The sequence below is a fragment of the Xenopus laevis genome, chromosome 1S, assembly GCF_017654675.1.
Source record: "Xenopus laevis strain J_2021 chromosome 1S, Xenopus_laevis_v10.1, whole genome shotgun sequence".
NCBI lineage: Eukaryota > Metazoa > Chordata > Amphibia > Anura > Pipidae > Xenopus > Xenopus laevis.
Window position 1 is genome coordinate 168756465 of NC_054372.1, and position 20955 is coordinate 168777419.

General features: G+C 36.0%; 1 protein-coding gene across 2 annotated transcripts in view; it reads left to right on the forward strand.

Moving 5' to 3' along the window:
* The window catches only part of edil3.S (EGF like repeats and discoidin domains 3 S homeolog), a 311320-nt gene that overhangs the window by 241376 nt on the left and 48989 nt on the right, over positions 1–20955 (forward strand). For both annotated transcript variants that reach the window (XM_018244394.2, XM_018244395.2), the window contains 2 exons: positions 779–923; positions 11135–11319. In XM_018244394.2, coding sequence (XP_018099883.1) covers positions 779–923; positions 11135–11319 — 330 coding nt within the window. The remainder of the gene's footprint in view (positions 1–778; positions 924–11134; positions 11320–20955) is intronic.

The window sequence follows — 20955 nt, forward strand, 5'->3', positions numbered from 1 at the left end:
GATATGCTAAGCCTTGCTTTATTATGGTTTGTTCTTTTAAGCTTTTCTTAAGCTTTTTATCTATATCTATATATATATAGACTTGCTGCAGTGTGGGTTGGTGGCTGCACAACAGAGTGGGATAAGATCCATGATTGTCCAATCGCCACTAACTTTCCTGGTAATACCTAAAAAAATACACCTAATCAGAGATTTCTAAATCTACGTGATAAGGCTAAATGTGAAAGAGCTACACACTTCAGGGTGCCTGAACAAAGCTGAACCAAAATGTTCAATTGTTACTGACCAAGCTGGATCTTTATGTATTGTATTTATGTGAAAAACAATCAATCTTTAAATACATGGGTATTGTCTCATTTACACTGCTATGGTGGAGAAGAAGACAAGAAAAAACTGAAACAGAGCAAATGTGCTATAAAATATTATATAAATCCTGATTTTTGAGATTTTTTTTTGAGATGATGACAGTTGGGGTTCGCCAAAATCTATGGCCTTTGAGACTTTATCAAAATCATTAGTCCATCCACTTAAATCTCACAGGCTTGAGTGCAAGTGTGATCATACCCTTGAAATGTCTCTTTTTTTTTTGTTTTGTTTAATAACACAATAGGGTGCATAGAACCAACTAACTACTATGCAGACATCTAAGGGGAATTATGAAATGCATATTCAGAACATCTGCTGTCAAGAAACAGTTAGCATCATTTATAATGGACTATTACTGCATATCTAAAAATATCTATTTTTCTAAAAACACCCATTACTTTTACTGTTACAGATTTTTCGAGGAAATGTGGACAACAACAACCCATATGCCAATTCTTTTACTCCTCCAATCGAAGCTCAGTACATACGGCTCTATCCCCAGGTATGCAGGCGGCATTGCACTCTGAGAATGGAGCTACTCGGATGTGAATTATCAGGTAGGTAAAAGTAAATCATATCTGTCCAATTTATACCAGTTAGCAACTGGTTTTGAACAGTCTACTAATCAAGCTTAAAATAAAAGCAAAGACTATTTATTACCAGACAAAAACGACCTTGTACATTGATTGAGACCTATTTTAGCAGTAATAAGTTAAACATTAACTCTGATTCTCATTAATTTGGTGGTCAGATCTCGCTGGTTCTCTCCCCACCACACTTTCTTCTGGCATTGTGCATAACCTTTCAGCATACATACACATTGCACTTTTTAAACGTTTCTTGATGATACACAGGGTTGAGGGATTGCCGTCCAATATTGATGTCTGCTCCCCTTCACCAGAAGGACAGTGGGATTCCAAGATGGCTAGTACGTGCAATTTAAAGGCCCATCAGCTGAGCAAAATTATAACCAAAGGATAACATTGAATAAAGTGTGTTTTGACCTGTAGGGTGCTGCCTATAGAAATTTGTGGCAGATTTTCTTGCCTTTGAAATGCATATTTTTGTCTCATGGTTTAAAATCTTTATTCTTGGGCACAGACCTCAACTTTCTAGTAATATCTTGTAATTCAAAAAATAGATTCCATAAACTACACTACAGTAAAGCATGTCTTATATGTAAGTAGGTTGAGTATGATATAACAAATAATGTGATTGAAATGATTTGCTGTTTTCTGTTGGCATTTAGAAATGATTAGAATTGAAAAGGAAATTCATCAGTCTTAAAGATTCTTATATTTCAGAGTTCAGGTTCAAGTTTGAGGGGAATAGAAAGCTAAATAAAGGTACTTCAGCAAATTTGTTTTTTTGTTTGCTATCTCACACCCAATTTAAAATCTGCTGAGCTATCAATGATGGGCTTGCAAAGTTAATTGGGTTGTACTTGGTCTTGATTTTCAAGGTGTGACACTTAACCCAAGCAAGTGTTTGTGTTTTGTGCTAATGTAAACAGTAGATTGTATTATTTAATTACTTGTGTTTTTGGATTAAGCCAGTGCTCGTTGAAGCTTTAGCCTAATTTCAACCACAACTAACAGATTTAATGTTGATAAGTGGGAAAATGCTTATCCACAGCTGATTTATTTCTCACTGAAAGCACCGCCAGCTTCAAAATAGTAGATGCAGCAATCTCCTTATGTGACACAGGGCTTAGTGTAGCAGCAGTGATTTGACTCATGCACATGATTTGCTATGTTTGTGATCTTCCATAATGTATTTTGTTTAAATGTGAGGTCTGTTCCCATGGATTAGTCTCTTGACTTTACTTGAATTAAGCCAAACTATACAAGTCAGTACATTTTGGGGCAGATTTATTAAGAGTCGAATTGAAAATTCGAATTTTCAAATTTTTGTTATGGTCAAAACATTCAAATTCAAATTGTGAATTATCTAAACTCGGTTTGAGTTTTAATTCAATTCGAATTACGAGATTTATCACACTCTTGCCCTTTAAGAACTCAAATTCGACTATTCACCACCTAAAACCTGCCTCTTTCATGTATGAGTTAATGGAAGTGGTCCAGGGACCAATTTGGACATGTTAGTAGCCTTCCTGACATTCAAGTTTTTTTCATAAAAAAAACTTGAATCGAGTTTAGTCTAATTCAATTTGAATTCGATTCAAGTTTTCAAGCCAGTAAAATTTGTCCCAGTTTTAGATATTCGTTTTCGAGTATATTTTAATTTAAAACTCATATGAATTTGAAATTCAACCTTTAATAAATGTGCATCCCATTGTAAAAAATTGGGATATTTCTATGAATTAAAGTAAAACTATACCCCAAAAACTAATACATAAGCAACAGATAATTTACATTATATAAGTGACATATTAAAGAATCTTACCAAATTGGAGTTTATATTTAGGTAAATATTGCCCTTCTACATCTCTTGCCTTGAGCCTTCATTTCATGATATTCTCTGTGCTGCCTCAGAGATCACCTGACCAGAAATACTGCAGCTCTAACTGTGCTCTAACTGTACTAACGGAAAGAATTATGAAAAACACTCACACAATGGAGCAGATAAACTGAATGAGCTCAGGAATTCACTCTCAGTTTCTGCAAATGATTTCTATGAACAAGAATGTTTTGGGCTCATAAATCTACCCCTTAGTGTTTGATCATACTAGATACATATTTTTTTTTATACTTTGTTGAACCACAAGAGTGTCTTGTAGTTTTTCCCAACTCTACATCCAGCCTGGCCCAGCTCCAGCTCTGGTGTGAACATGTTTTACCTATTTTCATGATGGTGCCCCCCCTTTAAACTTTAGGCCTCAGACACTCTCCCAGGTTGCCTTTATAGTAATCCATCGCTGATTGTGCATAATGCATTTTTACAGTTTCATTACACACACTGTGCTCTGGGACAATGTTTGTGTGTTTGCAAAGCTTTTATTAACTTTGCACAATGGAAAAGTTGTACACACAAAGGAAAAGGTAGTTTGCATTGTGCACATTTGTTGTTAATTACTTCTATTACTTTCCCCCTACAAGAGTACTACTAAAATACCTATATTTATTGAAAATCCTCCTAATTCAATAGTCATGATGACTTCAGATAAAATGAAAATTTGGTGCCTAACCTGCAGTATTGGCCTCAGAAGTACCAAACAGTATTGTTGGCTATTTCATTCTTCACAGTATATTGCATTCAGCTGTTATCTGCTGTTCCTTTGCATTGTGTCCCAGTCGCAATTTCCTCATGAATAATTGAAGAGAAGGAAGTCATAAGGACTAATAGCTACAGAAACAGTGCAGGATTCAGAAAACCTGGCTTGATAAAGGAAAACTGTAATCATTTGATAATATCAACATACTATTGCAGGGTTTGTGCACAGCCTCCCATGCCACTGTAGATGTTTTCTTTTCCTTAGAACTGTGCCATTTTTAAAGATCATGTGCTAATCTTTGCCTTTTATAAACGCCTTTTATGTAACTGATAAAGACATTTAATTGTACTTTATACCCAGACTGAAAGAAGATTATGAATGTGGTATTCTATTCTGCTGAGGCACAATCACAGAACAGCAAGGTCAATGCATTTGGATGTAAAATCTGCTGAATTGGATCAACACATATTCAGAGAATATTGCAAGCCTGTAGAAAAAAACAGTAATGAGGAACATCTGCAAGCTTAATTCAAATATTTTTGTTTTGCTTATTTAATAAAAGACTTTCATCCATGTTAGAAAATGCACCATGCCATAGACAAAAAAGGAGAACTTTTATTCTTTTTACTGCTGTGAATTGAAGGACTAAAACACCAATTACAAGAACATATAAAAAAACAAAAGCTTCCACCTGATACCAAATATTTTCGCCGCTATGTAACTAATAATTCTTGTATAATATCATTTAATTATGCAGATAAATAGCTGCAGTTAATATACCGTATATAATATATATATATATATATATATATATATATATATATATATATATATATATATATATATATATATATATAAAATAATCTAAAACTATTGAAAAATATGAAGAATTGTCAAGATTTATTAACCGCAAAAAACTCAAATATTTGGTATCCAAAAGCTGCCAAGTTCATGTAGAAGTCAGTGGAATTTTTTATTTGAGTTTTCTAAATCAATTCAAAATTTGTCAGATTCATTGAAAATGATGGGTAAAGTATGCTTTCACTTTGGTTTTTTTTTCAGAACTCACAAAAACTGACTAAGTTAAATATAAAATATGCATATAAATGCAATATATGTGGCTTTTCTCGCTCAGCATTAGTTATATGCATTATAAGAGTCCAATCAAAAAGTGCACATTTGAGATTTATTCTAATTTAATTATTTTCTAAATTCAGTTTATTAACAAGAGCTTTGCAATTTCGACATGCAAATTTCCATGTTGATTCCCCCAAGAATTCCAACATAATTGTTAACAGTAAGGGGCAGATGTATCAAGGGTCGAATATTGAGGGTTAATTAACCCTCGATATTCAACTGCCGAATTAAAATCCTTCGACTTCGAATATCGAAGGATTTTGCGCAAATCGTTAGATTGAATCAAAGGAATAATCGTTCGATCAAATGATTAAATCCTTCGAATCGAACGATTCGAAGGATTTTAATCCATCGATCGAAGGATTATCCTTCGATCAAAAAATTGTTGCAAGCCTATGGGGACCTTCCCATAACATTGGCCTCGGTAGGTTTTAGGTGTGAACTAGGGGGTCAAAGAAATTTTTAAAGAGGCAGTACTTCGATTATCAAAGAGTCGAATAGTCGAACGATTTTTAGTTCAAATCGTTCGATTCGCAGTCAAAGGTCGTAGTCGAAGGTCGAAGTAGCCATATTCGACCATTCGAAATTCGAACTTTTTTTCCTCTATTCCTTCACTCGAACTTAGTGAATGGGCCCCTTAAAGACAGTGCTTTAAATTGAATGCTATTACACTGACATTTTTTTTTTGAATGAGGTACAAGTTTTGGCTAACAAACTTTTCGATTGTTTAGAGCAGACTGGATTACCACAATGCACCTATATAAAAGTGCAAGGGAGTGTGTTTGGATGCAGGTACATTTAATGAATGGCATAGATACACACAACATTTACAGCAACCATACTTGCTGTCTTGAATGATACTTCTTGTTATGATAACAAATCTATCATACATTTGGTCTAAACCATGGCATGGAGGCAATGTTTGCCATGATGGCTCTGAGGAGTTTGATTTTTGATAGCTGAATATATTTAAAATTGCTAGAACTGCAGACAGAGATTGGAAAGAAGAGTAGAAGCTGGATATAATGCTAAAAAACTTAATGCAGGCATTACACTTTTTTAATGCCTTTAGCTTGAGTTACAGTATATGTATACAATAAGTGTAGCAGCCGACAAGGAACTGATTAATTTTTGCTCTATTTCCTTCAATGAGTTACAAGCTCCCCAATGTGAACCCTTTGCTTCTCCAGCGGCTCCCCAGCCTATGCAGTATATTGGTGCAATGGTGTGTAACACTCACCTTACCTGGCTTCTGTGATACACAAGCAGCATTATGGCCTAAACTCTGTTGAAATGCCTTTAAAAATACTAGACCATAATGTCGGCAATAAAATAAGGCATAACATGTACACATGTACATATACAGTAGCTAAGTAAATCTACTATTGCCATTGACTTTCCTTATTAGTAGGTAATGTTTTGCTTTTAAAGGAAAACAATACCCATGAACAATGTAGGTCTCTATTAAATTATATTGCATAAAACAGCTTATATGTAAAACCCTGCTTCAAGTATAAAAACATTTTCATTAAAAATATATTTTTTTTTAGTAGTATGTGCCATTGGGTAATCCTAAATAGATAACTGTCATTGCCAACAAACAAACCAAGGGCACACATACATGTTATGTCACATGAGCCAATTAATGGACAAAGTTCAGCCTTTTAGTCTCACACTTCTTCGTGTTACAGTTAGAGCTGCAGTATTTCTGGTCAGGTGATCTCTGAGACAGCACACAGACCATCACAAAATGGGGGCTTAAGGTAAAATATGTAAAACGTCAATATCTACTGATATCTATACTCCAGTTTGGTAAGATTCTTTAATATGCCACTAATGCCATTAATTTTGGGGGTATTGTTTTCCATTAACTGTCAATATGCAGTGATATCTCTATTACAGTATTTAATTACTGTATATGTTGACCTTTAAATTTCCCCTAGTCAAGTAAAGAATATTACAGCTGCCATGTTAAAATATCTATAGGTATAGCATATATTAGCAGTGCCTAGGCGTTTCATAATATGGAAGAGAGACTTTTGTAAAAGGATATAACAATACATTTCCAAAGCCAATTAATACACACACACAAATAAGAGTTTAATCAGGAGCCAACTCACCTGCCTCTATATCACATCTCGTTAACTAGTTTGAGAACTCATACGGACCAGCAAAGTGAGCAGAGGGAATACAGTTGTAGGGAATTAGTGCAAACCCCTTGCTCTTATCCATGTAAGGGCAGAATCACAGATCCTGTGTCTGTGTGCTGTAAGCTGTTAACTAGCAACCAGCTATTCAGTGATCTCAGTGCAACAGCAAGTGACACAGCAGCTAGTGAGTGGCTGGCAGGAAAAGGAAGTCACAGAGACTGGCAAAAGAAGAAAGCCTGGCATAGAGACCCACATGGTGGACAGAGAAAGAGGCCAGAGAGCTGCTGGTGGGCCCAGAGAGCTGAGAGGCTGCACCAAAAGCATTCATTTGGATCGGGCTGGCACTAGGGTTGCCACCCAGCGGGTATTTAACCGGCCTAGCTGTGTCTCAAGGCCGGTGCTTGTATTAAAAAATTACAGTCCATTATACTGCCGGAAAAATTCTGCGAGGGGAGAAACTGCCATTTTCTACTCCTACCTGACTGCTCGTCATTCCCAGCTACGCCTGGACATGTTATGGCGCTTATGTGATATCTTGATGTCACAGTCTCGTGTGATTTGTCGCATTACTGGCGTCCTTAAAGACGGGAGTGCTGGAGCGTGCTTGCGTAAACAGCTGTGTGGAGTGGAAGCGGACGGTGGCGGTTTGGTTACCAAAGTCGTTGCCTAATGGAAGGTGTAGCTTGGGACTCATCGCAGATCACTGTTAGTGGACACATTGCTCGGTTGCTAGGGGTCACTGCACCAGGACAAACGTGCCCAGCATTATTATTGAAGCCCTAGTCGCTCACAAGGTTTTTTTAAACTTCAGAATGCAATACATGCAAATAAAAAAATAGAAAGCTTTTGGTACATACACAAAAAAAGATCATAATTTGCTAGGCAAATCTTTGGGGGTGTGGCTTTGAGCAGAACTAGGGGTGGGACTTTGGGCAGGGCTGTGGGTGGGACTTTGTGCAGGGCTTAGGCTGGTATTTCTTTCTAGAAAAGGTGGCAACCCTAGCTGGCACAAGTAAGCCAGATACTGTGCCTGGAAAGACAAACGGGTGTCGAAAGGGTTACACAGTTTTAATCCATCAACATAAATATTATAAATAAATCTATGCAGTATATATATATATATATATATATATATATATATATATATATATATATATATATATATAAATATATATATATATATATATAATACACGTTTCACCTCATGGAGATAAGATACTTTCTAAATATCATCAATTAAAACATTTCTGAACAACTCAATTGAACTGTCTACAGAGTAATAATGAACCCGATCAGGGATAGACAGGGAATGTAGAAAGCTCCTCAGGTTACTAGGTTCTTGAATGACTGCGCACATATATAGGATGTACTGAGCACAAGCCCTTATAATTGGACTCATGCTGGATGAAGAGATATACTGTAACATCCCTTTTGAGGCTCCAGTTAGGAGTAGGATCAATGAAGCTTTAAAGTAAATGCTATAAAAGTATGCACTCATAAAGATACATTTTCTCCCTGATATCCCATTATTTCAAATTTTAAAAGAAAACTATACCCCCCTGAACAATGTAGGAGTCTATAAAAAAAAAAATCATAAAACAGCTTATATGTAAAACTCAGCTTCATGTAAATAAACCATTTTCATAATAATATACTTTTTTAGTGGTATGTGCAATTGAGTAATGCTAAATAGAAAACAGACATTTTAAGAACTATGCCACCCGCAGGGTTCCTAGGATTCAAGGTTCACACCAACAAACCAAACAAACCATGCGTGTTAGGTCACATGAGCCAATTACCAGACAGAGTTCTCTCTTTTGCTTCAACACTTCTTCCTGTTACAGTTCGAGCTGCAGTATTTCTGGTCAGGTGATCTCTGAGGCAGCACAGAGACCACAATATGGTGGTTCAAGGCAAGAGATGTAAAATGAACAATATTTACTCAAATATATATTCTAGTTGGGTAAGATACTTAGTATGCCCCTGTATATGAAATAAACATCTGTTGTTTAAGTATATTTATTTTGTTAGTATAGATTTCTTTAAGAACTTTCACATCAGGTTGGACAATGCCAGTGATGTCAACAATCTGGGCTTCTATTCTCACAGATATGGTGGTAATGACTTCTTTAGATAAAGAGAGAGGCCAGTATTGGGTGAGAGTGTTCCATAGACTTTGATCATCAAAAAGTTAAGCTCCAAAATTGCTGCTATACCTTATTATTGGGATAAGCAAATTGGAACTGATTGGAGTTCCTGTAAATGTTCTACCCCCCTTTACAATCTTTTTGCCTTTGCATATAAATAAGCTTCTTTCCAAGCATTTTTCAATACCAACAAGTTATTGTTATAACAAATATGTTCATGGTAGTTTCATTTCAAGTATATTGTTGCTATGGCAATACCTACATTGCGGCTTGATTTATAAGCTGATTTGTCACATTACATAAAACAAGTGATTGCTAAAGGATAAGCTAAAACTAGATATAACCAGATGTATATCTTCACTGAATATACAGTATCTGTTGATCATCTGTAAAAATGCTCTGCAGCAGTATCTGGGGGATCCTTATTGCTTTGTAAACAAGTAAAATATGTTGACTTTAGCCCTTCTGCTCTGGGGCTATCATGGGAATGTATAGTTACTGTAAATAAATAAGAACTAATGTAGTCTTCAAATTGTAGACTCTGTGGGGTACCGCTATGAGCAGAGCTATCCATCTGTAAAATGGTGGTAGCCCCCATTGTTTTTCCCAGCATGAGATAGATTAACCCTATAATACATTATATGCTGTTGCAGGAATTTATTAAAAGACACACGTGTGCCTCACACTTTTTTGTGTATGCTATATTAGGCTTCTGCATCGTAACAAGATTTATATAAAGAAGTCCCAAAGGTGCACTCCATTTAATGTAGATATGCCTTGGTTCCCACAACAATGGAATAGGTATTTGTTTGAGGAATAGCGTCACTCATGGAACTTATTTCATGCAAGCAAAATAAATAATTTATTGAACTCAACATTTCAATCCTTTACTGGGATGTTCGTTAGCAGAATACAAAACATTCTCCTGACGAAGATCCCAGTAAAGGATTGAAACTTTATGGCTTGCTGCACTGGGGAGGTGGTAGTTATCAATATATATGTATCCTTATATGCTTGCAGTTACTTCTGGTTACTGGTTTACATCACTGTGTTATTCTGTAAACTCACACTGATCAGAACTTCAGACATTTATTCAGAGAACTTGTAGTGCAGAGCAGCTAAGCCTCATGGCTCAATTTTAAGTGGCTAACAGTGGCTAACAGTAAGAACCACAGAAACACTTAGGGGCATATTTATCAAGGGTCACATTTCGAATTGAAAAAACTTCGAAATTCTAATTCAAAAAGACCAACCGAAATTATGTAGAAGTTTATTTTTGGTCCAATAGGTCAGTTTTCGATCTCATAGGTCCATATTCGGCCAAATTCAAATCGTTCCAATCAAAGGAATAACGTATTCAAAGTTTTTCCCAAAAAAAACCCCACAGATTTTTCAAAGTCTGCCAATTGATTCCAAATAGGTTCTAGGAGGCCCCCCATAGGCTAAAACAGCAATCTGGCAGGTTTTAGATGGTGAATGGTCGAAGTCAAATTTTTAATGAGACAGTGCATGATAAATTTCTATATTCAAAATTTTTTTCAAATTCAAATCGAATTTGGACTATTGCCTAGTCGAAGTACACAAAAAATAGCTTGAAATTCAAATTTTTTTTAATTCTAAAATTCACCTCAACCTTTGATAAATCTGCCCCTTAATATCAACTGAAGTCCTCTACTGGCTGGAGGTAAAACACACCCCAAACATTAGTAATTAAACTTGTGCCCATGTCAAATGTGACCCCCTTTGACCCGCTCCAACGTTAAAATTTTAAGAGCAGAGAGGTAGTGGCATTTGGGTTGCCCAATGTTTTTTGGTCTAACCATTGAAACCAGGGCAGAAGTGACTATAAATGACAATGTATTTGCCCTTCTTATGTATGAGCCCGAAGAAAGAAAGCTAACTTCAAATTCTCTTTGGAATTAGCTAATTTTCTACTGAGTTCTTTCCTGAGGTGATTATGATTAAATGTCTTCCCATTTGCAATCTTTGATCCCTTCTGGAGAGAATACCTCATTTTACTTAATCTGAGCTCCTGCTGTAATAAAAGTAAAAATCTTTCCTCTTTTTAATATCCATTTATATTGAATATTAACAAAAGGAATAAAGTTTTTTTTTTATTAACTCATTCCTAATGTTAGCATTGGTTGATACATTTACAGGCTGCTCTGAACCCCTTGGAATGAAATCAGGACATATACAGGATCACCAAGTAACGGCGTCTAGTGTTTTCCGAACACTGAATATGGATATGTTTGCCTGGGAACCAAGGAAGGCCCGATTAGACAGGCAAGGGAAAGTGAATGCCTGGACTTCTGGAAAAAGTGACCAGTCACAGTGGCTACAGGTATTCATTTATTTCTATGTTTCATTTGCAATTCCATAGAAATGGTTCTCATATCCCTATATTTCAAACTGTAAATGAACAAATTCATATTACAAATGAAAAGCTACTTTAAAACACTACTTACAACAACATTTTTGTATATTTCAACTATGTGGCCTTTGAATTGTAGTCTATGTTCATTCTATGGACTGTATTGCCCCTGCAAAGGCATGGATACTCTTAAACCTTTTGCTTTTCTCCTGTCAGTTTTGGGGCTCATCTCAACATACCTTATAACATGGATATTTGCTCTCACTTTACTACAGATATAGAGAAATTGGGTAAATTCTTGCAAAATAATCTTTTTGTATTTATGGCCTCATAACTTGTTTGAGGTAAATTTTTGTTGAGCATCATGGTTATATGTAGTTGGTACATTCAGATGGAAAATATTAAAAAGTGTTTGTCACACTTTTTTTTATGGCATTCCATATATATCATGTGCACTACAAAATGGTCTCTTTATGCTGTTATAGACTTGATACGTGTGGCTCTAGGATCCTTAATCAGATATCAGTCTTGTGAATGATATGGTGTGGCATAATGCAGGTCTAAAAATAGAATACATGCAACTTCTTATTAGTAAAAGAGAATAAATGCATCTTGCTAACGGATAATACATAGGTTACCTAGATTCCAGGGCTTCCTTTGGAGTCTCCAGGGTCCATACTAACTTGGGCTCTAAGCTTATTGTTTGACCCAATTACAGAACAAAGGCTTATCTATGCGGTAGACAGTCTATTTAAAGCACCACACAGAGGAGCCCTACTTCTATACCATTTGCTAATTGCCAATTATTCTTGGCCATTGACTATCCTTGATGGGCACCATAATAATGCATTCATCATGGATTCCCCGTAAAGCAGTTCCCAGTCACGTTATGTTTTAATTTACTGCCTCTTTTGTCCCTCCTTCTCACTTTGAATCTCATACACTAATTTAAAAACATACGTCTAGTTCAAATCCTTGAATATAATGATTCTTATGAGAACTGGTTCTTGTAGTTTAAAGTTCATAATATCATTGAAGCTTTCAGGTTAAAGACAGCTTTACTGTTTTATTTTCAGAATCACATATCTTTATGGGAGTATAGGTATTCATAGAGCACATCTAATGGTAAAATTGTCTGAATATGAAGTCGGACTTCTGGCAAAGAACAGAAATATCTCCTTCACAGGAAACCTTTATATGGAAATGACTGGTTGTGTATAAATTATGTACATAAATTGCCAGCTGTGAACAGTAAAAGCTGCATAGACTATTCAATGAAGCATTTATTATGTACATAGCCACAGAGAGCAAACATCTTTATTGTAACTCATATGAATGCATTTACAGAGTAGGTGGTTTGTAAATGTTTTCAATTTCTGTGTTTCAGTTTGTTTTTCAACGTTTTAAAAATAAAACCGAAATCTAACTAGTGAGTGAAGAATACATAATATTTGATTATATATATTTGTAAAAATGAAAAGGCAATGTCCTTCTGTCCTTTTCCATAGGACATATGAGAATTTGGATATGTAGACCTTGCGGCATTGCCAGTCAAGTTCAAGAGTGGCAGCACCATTAAGTCTATTATCTATGGCACGTTCTATGGGCTTAAGAGCCAGATTCATTAAAATGTTTTAATTGTACATTCAAAACAAAAGATGGATTTTTTAGATATATTTTTTGAAGCTGAATGTAGACACCCCATCATGTGGGTCATTTTTGAAGACTGGCCTCATTGAGTTGAAAAGATTCTGCAGGATTAAAAAGCCTAAGGTACTTAAAGATATACACCTGGGGAAGATTTATCAAGGGTCGACCATCAAATAGAATCCTCCGACATTCGAAGTCGGAGGATTTTATTCATCGTACGATCGTATTCTGATCGTGGTACGCTTGTACTCCCATCGTACTTCGAATCGTACGATTCGAACGATTTTACCGTACGATCGTACAATTTCATTTTCATATAAAAACCATAGAAAATTGCTCTGGAAGGTCCCCATAGGCTAACATAGCACTTTGGTAGGTTTAAGTTGGCGAAGTATTGAAGTCAAAGTTTTTTTAAAGAGACAGTACTTTGATTATCGGATGGTCGAATAGTCAAACGATTTTTACTTCGAATCGAGATCGAAAGTAAATTAGAAGTTGTAGTATCCTATTTGATGGTCGAAGTATTCAAAAAATGACTTCGAATTTCGAATTTTTTAACTTCGAAAATTCCCTCGAATTCACTTCGACCCTTGATAAATCTGCCCCTTGGTCTCTCCTCTGAATAATGGAGAATATAGAAAAGTGTAATAGCAGCTGAGGAGCCAAAAGCAAAGTATTTGTATAACTTTATGAACATCAGCATTAAAAGTATTTGAGCATTGTGGCACAGGAGGAGAATTATGGAGGCTAAAAAGGAAATTAAACCCAGACAAAGTTCGCCCTAAGGTATTGCATGATGACAAAAGCAAGAACAAGAAGAAATGTATGAAAAGCATTAAATTATTTTCTTTTCTGTAGAGTAACTAACTTCAACCCCATTTTCATGCACTACAGACAAGGATCATAACATCACCATTGCTTATCTGCTCAGCAACTGTAAAAACAAAACTTGAAGAGTTAGAAAACTAACACAACACATATTACTTGGGGTTTTGGAATAAAAAAAAACAACCCTTTTTTTTTCTGGCAAAACATAGCACATGGAGAAACTCTAATAATATTGTTGGCATATTTTCTGCATTTCTTTCAGTGTTTTTTTTTTATTCCTTTGGTGCAAAAAAGCAATTTTTTCCAACAAAACAATATGCTCGACCAACATCTAGCTTGGATTGGCAAATATTTTCACTGCTGGCAAAGATGCAAATTTCCCTGTGAAACTGTACTAAGTGAACAAACTGGTGTGTGTATGGGGGGGTAAGACTTATATTGTATTATTTCTGATACCGATCTGGTACTGTAGCAAATAGTTTTTTTGCTTTTTATGTTCATATTTTACATAATAGTTTTTCAAGAGTAATTTGTTTGATGTTGCACTTTTCTCTGTATATGCAGTAGAATGTAAATGATGTTTCAGATGGAGTACAGTGGGCTGTGTGTTGCTAATTGTGATCAATGATTTGTATTTCTAGAAACTGCATTCATATTTCCTAAACACAACTGTTATTTTTCATGGTGTCATTATTGCCACCAGCATGCAGACTGCTCCCTTTGTAACTGTGGTTGAATGTGTAAATAAGGGTTAAAAAGCAATGTTTGCAATTTCTGTTGAGTGTTTTACATACATAGTGGTTAATAAATTAAATTGATCCTGTATAACATTTTCTACATGACGTGATACGATTCCAAAATCTAATTACCATAGAATGATAGAGTAGGATATGAAAATAGCGTGCGGGTGAGGTAGCAGGATTTGAAAATATGCACAATAAAACTATGAGAAGAAGGAGATACAGTAAATGATGTAGGAAAGCTTTTAATTATGCATAAGTTCAGTCTCACAGGACCTTTTTCCCAATTAAAGGATGTATTTTTTACAGAAATCGCTTGTACAATCAACCGTGATCAACACTAATTCTTTGACTATCTACATCAAATGTTTTGCCATGTACCTTTCAATGCCAAGCTTAATATGACAGTGATCTCCTCCCCGGAGAGTTTCCAGTTACAATGTTAGTTCATGTGCTATGGCATATTGATGGGTATAATTAGGGAGATGAAAGCAGCAGGCACGGCTCCTGCAAAAATGTGTCTTTACTAAAACATGCCAGCCAATATTAGCTCAGGGGTCAGGTGCTGATTACTAAAAGCATTTCATGATGTTTGAGGAGCCGAGACAAAGAGTGTATAGATCACTTCCTATTTTTCCCCTGTTCCCAAGCAATTTACATTTATAAAGAAAAGTCACTTTGTTTTGCCACTGGGGTCACGTTTTATCTTTTATGAACTGTTTCACCTCCACAGAAGGCAATACTGAATTAAAATTCTGCAATTCTTGCATCTGAATGTTTGCCACAAAGTAGTATATTAACTTTCTAAGGTGGTCTGCCAGAATAGGAGCTTGGAGTAAAGTTAATATGACATATATGAGAGCTAGGTTTAAAGGAGATATTCAACCCAATCTTTGGAACCCTTATTTTTCCACCCTGGAATAGCTCCAACTTAATTGGTGTAGAGCACTGCTGTCACTTTCAGTATGCCAAACCCAGAACAATACCAAGATTTTGGTCACGGCTCAAGTCTCTCTCTAGAACAGCCTCCTTTCACATTGGGAGAGTTCTATGCAGGCAAGGGAACGGTTACTTGTGTCTAGAGTAATGGGGAAAGAGCTAAGCGTAGTTGATGAAACAGGCCAGATTCAAAACCAGTGCAGTACAGAGTCAGGATCTGGAAGAATAGTCAGTAACAGGCACATGTTGGTTAAGGCAGCAATACAGCAGTGGCCAGGCAAAGTTCAAGGAACAGAGAATCAGATTAGAAGTGCACCCAGGAAATATCTACAATAGACTTACGGTGGGTAATGAGCAAAAGGATGAGGTGTCTTTAAATATTTAAATCTCTCACCATGATGTCAGACATGGTATGTCGAATAAAAAGATGCACGCACATAGACACACACACCAGATCTAGAAGAATGCACATGGAAGAAGGCTGCAGGCGTCCCTGCAAGGAGAGTGGTGGGCATCCCTGCTGCCCCACTAGACCACCAGGTATCATAACAATGGGTTACATTAGACCCTCAGTTCAGCTGGGCCCTCGCATAAAAACCTTTCAGATACACAGATAGGATTTTGTAGATGCCAGTAGTTCTGGAACTAATACATTTTTTTTCGAAGTGCGGCGAAGTTGCGCCTGGTGCAACTTTGCATCTTAGTGAATTTGCCCCTCCATGATTGGATAGGTTAGCAATTCACTCTGCAGCCTAGCCAATCCCTGTGCAGCTGTACTGGGACTAAAACTGAGGCGAAAAAGAGCAGTATGTGCAGGCAGCATTCTTGGAATACGGTATTGTAGTGCTTTCTTTCATTATCAGTAAATCTCCTGATCTGTAATCTTCTAATGGCTTGTGTATGTATGTGCCTACCATGCACATGTTTATTTATTATTATCCCACGTGTTACCATGTTGTGTGGTGTATTTAAGAATGTTATGTAATTAGATGGTATCAGAACACAACAGTTACAATCTTCAGAGACACGCTATTTACCACTCATGTGTTCTGGGGGATTCTTTATTGAAGTGGTACCATGTTTACACTGCCTGGTATTCTGGGCTATTATACACAGAGCTGCCCCATGCTAGCATTTCCTTCCTTCCTTCCTTCTCTTCAGGGTCGGATTGGGACAGCGGGACACCAGGGAAAACCTGGTGGGCCACAGCTCTTAGTAAGGTTGCAGAAGCCGCACACCTCACAAACCCAGTAAAATGATCCTGGTGCCCAGTGATAGAGAAATCGGCCACCTTACATACAAGGTATAAAGAAATTAACTGGCACACAGGAATTGCGATAGCAGGGCGAGCCCTTTCAATTTAATTAATGCAGTAGTGCAGCGTTTCGGGACATGCACTTTGTCAAGCATGGCCCCAGTTTTTGTAAAGGTGGGTTGTAATTGGGGCTGGGGGCCCGAAGGGGACTTTGTGGTAGGGGTGGGAGGCCAGAGGGGGCCCCATTGAGGCAGTAGTCCCAGTGGGCAACGTGCCACCCAGTCCGACCCTGCTTCCCTTCCTTCTACAGGATTAATATGTTATTTTTAAATGATTACATGCATTTAGTAATAAACAAAACAAGAGAATCTGGAAATAGAGTATCTTTTTATAGGAGCAGCAAGGAAGAGAATAGTCTATACTTGGAGTCAAGGTTATGATGAGTAATCAAGGAATCAGCAGTCAGTCTCAGGATAAAATCAGATCAGCTTGATTGTAAACTAGAATTTAATTAACTTTTTTCTCCGGATTTTTATATGCATTCTGTATGTGGTTTTCATAAGAAGGTGGTGTGTAATTTGTTAACCTAGCCAGAACTAGTATGGTCATTATCATTCTTAAAGGAAAAAAATGACGCCCTTTTTGAACGTGTGTGTTTTTTTCAACCTAATTTTTACAATCAATTATAGCCTGCCTGTTCTACAGGGATAGTGTTTTGTAATTTTCTACATAAAGCCAACTGAATGTTATATTTTTTTATACTATATAACCTTAATATGTATTGTAGCTGTTTATACAATCACTTCAATTAAATGATACTCAAAAACATATTGTATGTCACACTGTTTACCATTGCATAAGATTGTTGATATGCCATTGCCAACATGTTGGATTGGCTCCAACAAAGGACCACAAATAAGTTAATGGAGGGGTTCAGTCTAAAGGTCTGTTAGACTGAAATTGGGATGAATGAGTAATTATAGATGAGCCTGAAACATTTTGGGTTATGTTAGAGGGTCTAAAAACTATGGAGAGATATTTGTAAAACACACACACACACACACACGTAATTTGTATGTAGGATTCTTTTTATATGATAAAGTGTAAGGTTCATTGAGTTTATACAATTATTTAAGTCTACAAAGGAACTTTTCCTAATGTTTCTATTTGGCTTTTCCAGCTTCAGTTAAAATTCAATTACAAGGATGTTTACTGGTGGTTATACAAGAATTGCATTTGAAGCATTGCAAATACAAGTGATACTTGTTTTATATCTGCAAGGAACCAGAATAAGGCAATGAATTTTCATGAGACTAAAGGAGCTTGACATGACATAAGAGGGCTAAATCTACATATGAAAACAGAGAGCCTTTTATGAGAAAGCTGTGTTTTAGAACTGCAACCCAATGTCTTTCTGTGGGCCTTTGAAGTAGGCAACTTAATGTCACTGTGTTAGGAATAAAAAAAATAATAAAATTAAATTAAATAAAACACATTTCCATATGGCCCCTCTGGACCGTCATCTTTTCTCATAGATTTTTTTTAAATGCTATTGCTTGTACTCTTGGCTTTGGGCATTTTGAAAGAAAAATTCGTAGTTTCTATAAACTAGATAGTAAAATTAATTTATTGGGTTGTTACAGCTGTCTCCTAAAATGTCTTTACGGACAATGTGTTGTTTGGAGGCATTCTCCACTAATGAGGGGCTGTCAGTAAAACTGTCTGTAGAGTAGGACATGGAAACAATAAAATGTCCAGAAGAATATAGAAGTGAATTATAGAAATGTTGAGTGTTGAAGAATTCTTTAATTTAAATGTTGATCACAGGTGACCAGTCATTTTTAACATGTTGTTAATAACCTGCTATTTTGTTTTTTGCAGGGAGACAAGTGATTTTTAACACTTGTTGGAAACCTGCTATTTTGTTCCAGGGAGGGGAGGCCTGGGTTAAAATGTTTGGGGGGCCTGGGCTAACTAAGTTATACCACTGGTTGTTAATTCAATAGAAGTACAGTAATACTCAAAGTAACAATAACTGTAAATGGCAGTGGTTAATTACTCCTATGTAAACTCTTGCTTTGTGCTGAAAAAGTGGCTTTTAACAACTTTTATTGTTTTTCTTCATTGTTCACCAGCCATATATTCAAGTCACCCACAATTACAGAGGAGAGAATTAACTGCCTAGTTTTGAAAACCATTATGTTATTAAATAATCAACCTCATCATGGGAAAAGAATTATATAGAAATGTAATAATATGGTACTACAGCAAATTCAAAAATATACAGTATGCCGCTCGCTGTTAACATAAGCATAATCGATGGGGGTTAAAAACGGCATCTTTATTGGCTTATATTTTACAGACTAGACTTTTTATTGAGTGATCTATAAATCTGAGCTAAAAAAAACCTTACTACATACAAATTATTGCATTCCCATTTGTAGTAAGTTTACTACACTGATGCATTCATGTTATTTAAATAGATCAGTTTTTAACTAGTGCAGCCAGTAACTTCCATTTTTTTATAGGATTTCATAGGGCAAATTCACTAAAGGGCGAATTTTCACCAGCGAATACTCCTCCACACTTCACATCACTTTTCCGGTCGTTACTACTACGCTTATTCACTAAAATGCGAACTTGCGTCTTAGCAGCCAAAAGCTGGCACAGTTTCGCTAGTGTTAATTCGGCACCATGAGCATTTCTTAACAATCGTTCGCTAGCATTTAATTCTGCCTAATGTAACTTCGTTCTTATCCTAATATCAATTTGAATAGGGCAGGTACATATAGGTAGTATAGACATCTTTATTTAAGCTGTTGGTGCAAATGCTTGAAATGGCTACTTATTATTACACATGTCCAAGGAAGCAAAATAAAGATTAAAGAGATCCTCTAATGCCCTAGACATGAGCCTACCCTAAAATAAATGTGGCATGCCCCTCAAATTGTTTAAAAAAATCAACACAAAAATCATTTAATAGTTAGAACTTTTGAAGGTAATTTTGCTTTAAAAAAATGAAATGACGCCTGCGTTTTTTTTAAATACATTTATGACTTTCCGGCATACAGGATATGATGTCACTGACATAAGATTGAGGAGGATGTAGCTTAATTTTATCAGTTCGACAGGTCTAAAGTGGCGAAGGAAACTCTGGCAAAAGAGGTAACGTTCTGTAAAATTCGCACTTCTAGTGAATTTGCAGAGTGACTATACTAGCAATACTGGTGTGAAACTGCACTAGCGATGGTCTCTTGCGCTAGCGCATTGTTGCCTAAGGCTTGTTAGTAAATTGCCGATGTCCCTGCGGATGAGATTTCTGGCGAATTGTCTCTAGTGGCAGCCACTTTGCCCTTTAGTAAATCTGCCCCCTTGACTTTTCAATGACCACCTTAAATCAAGGAATCTTGAAATGGTTGAATGTGATAGAAAAAATAGAATAAGGGGGTGTTAACTGCCTTTATTTTATAAATGAAGGGTTTAGTTATATAATGAAATATTAATTTTCAAGACTTAAACAAGCAAATGTTATATTTGCAGTTTGTATTTATGCTGATAATGTATGATATGCTGATAATGTATTTGTTGCAGCATTTTATTATAAACATTATCATTAATTTCTAGTTACTGTTTGCTGGTGATAAAGCAACCTTGGAACTCTGCATGATTGCAATTGTGCCTTCTACTTTAAGAATAAACATTCAGCATATGTGTAATAAATCAAGGCTTGTCACACTTCTTTTTATCGTATCCCTATAACATTTTAATCTCTGAAAATAATTCAGCAAAGTCGTGAACATTAAAGAAGGTTATACACAGTGGATTAAAGTAAATTGAGTTCAACAGACTGATATTTTTCAGCAATATTTATCACCCAAATATTCATTTTATCCTCTTTGACTGCTAGTGCCACTTCTTCTAATGTTGTGCCATAAACAAGAGAAATCTCATTGAATATCTTTCCATATTGTATTTGATTTTAAAATGACAAATTTAGATCTTTTGTATAATTCTCAGTTCAAGGGAGACACAAATCCCTATGCTTAAAACAAACCCAAGAAACATCTGTGAGTCTAATACTAAATAAGTAAGTTAATACTGAATACTGTATGTAAGTTAAATCTATAAATATGGTATTTCATCTCCACATTACAGGAAGACCCCATATCTGGCAAAACCCAAGCAATCCTGAGT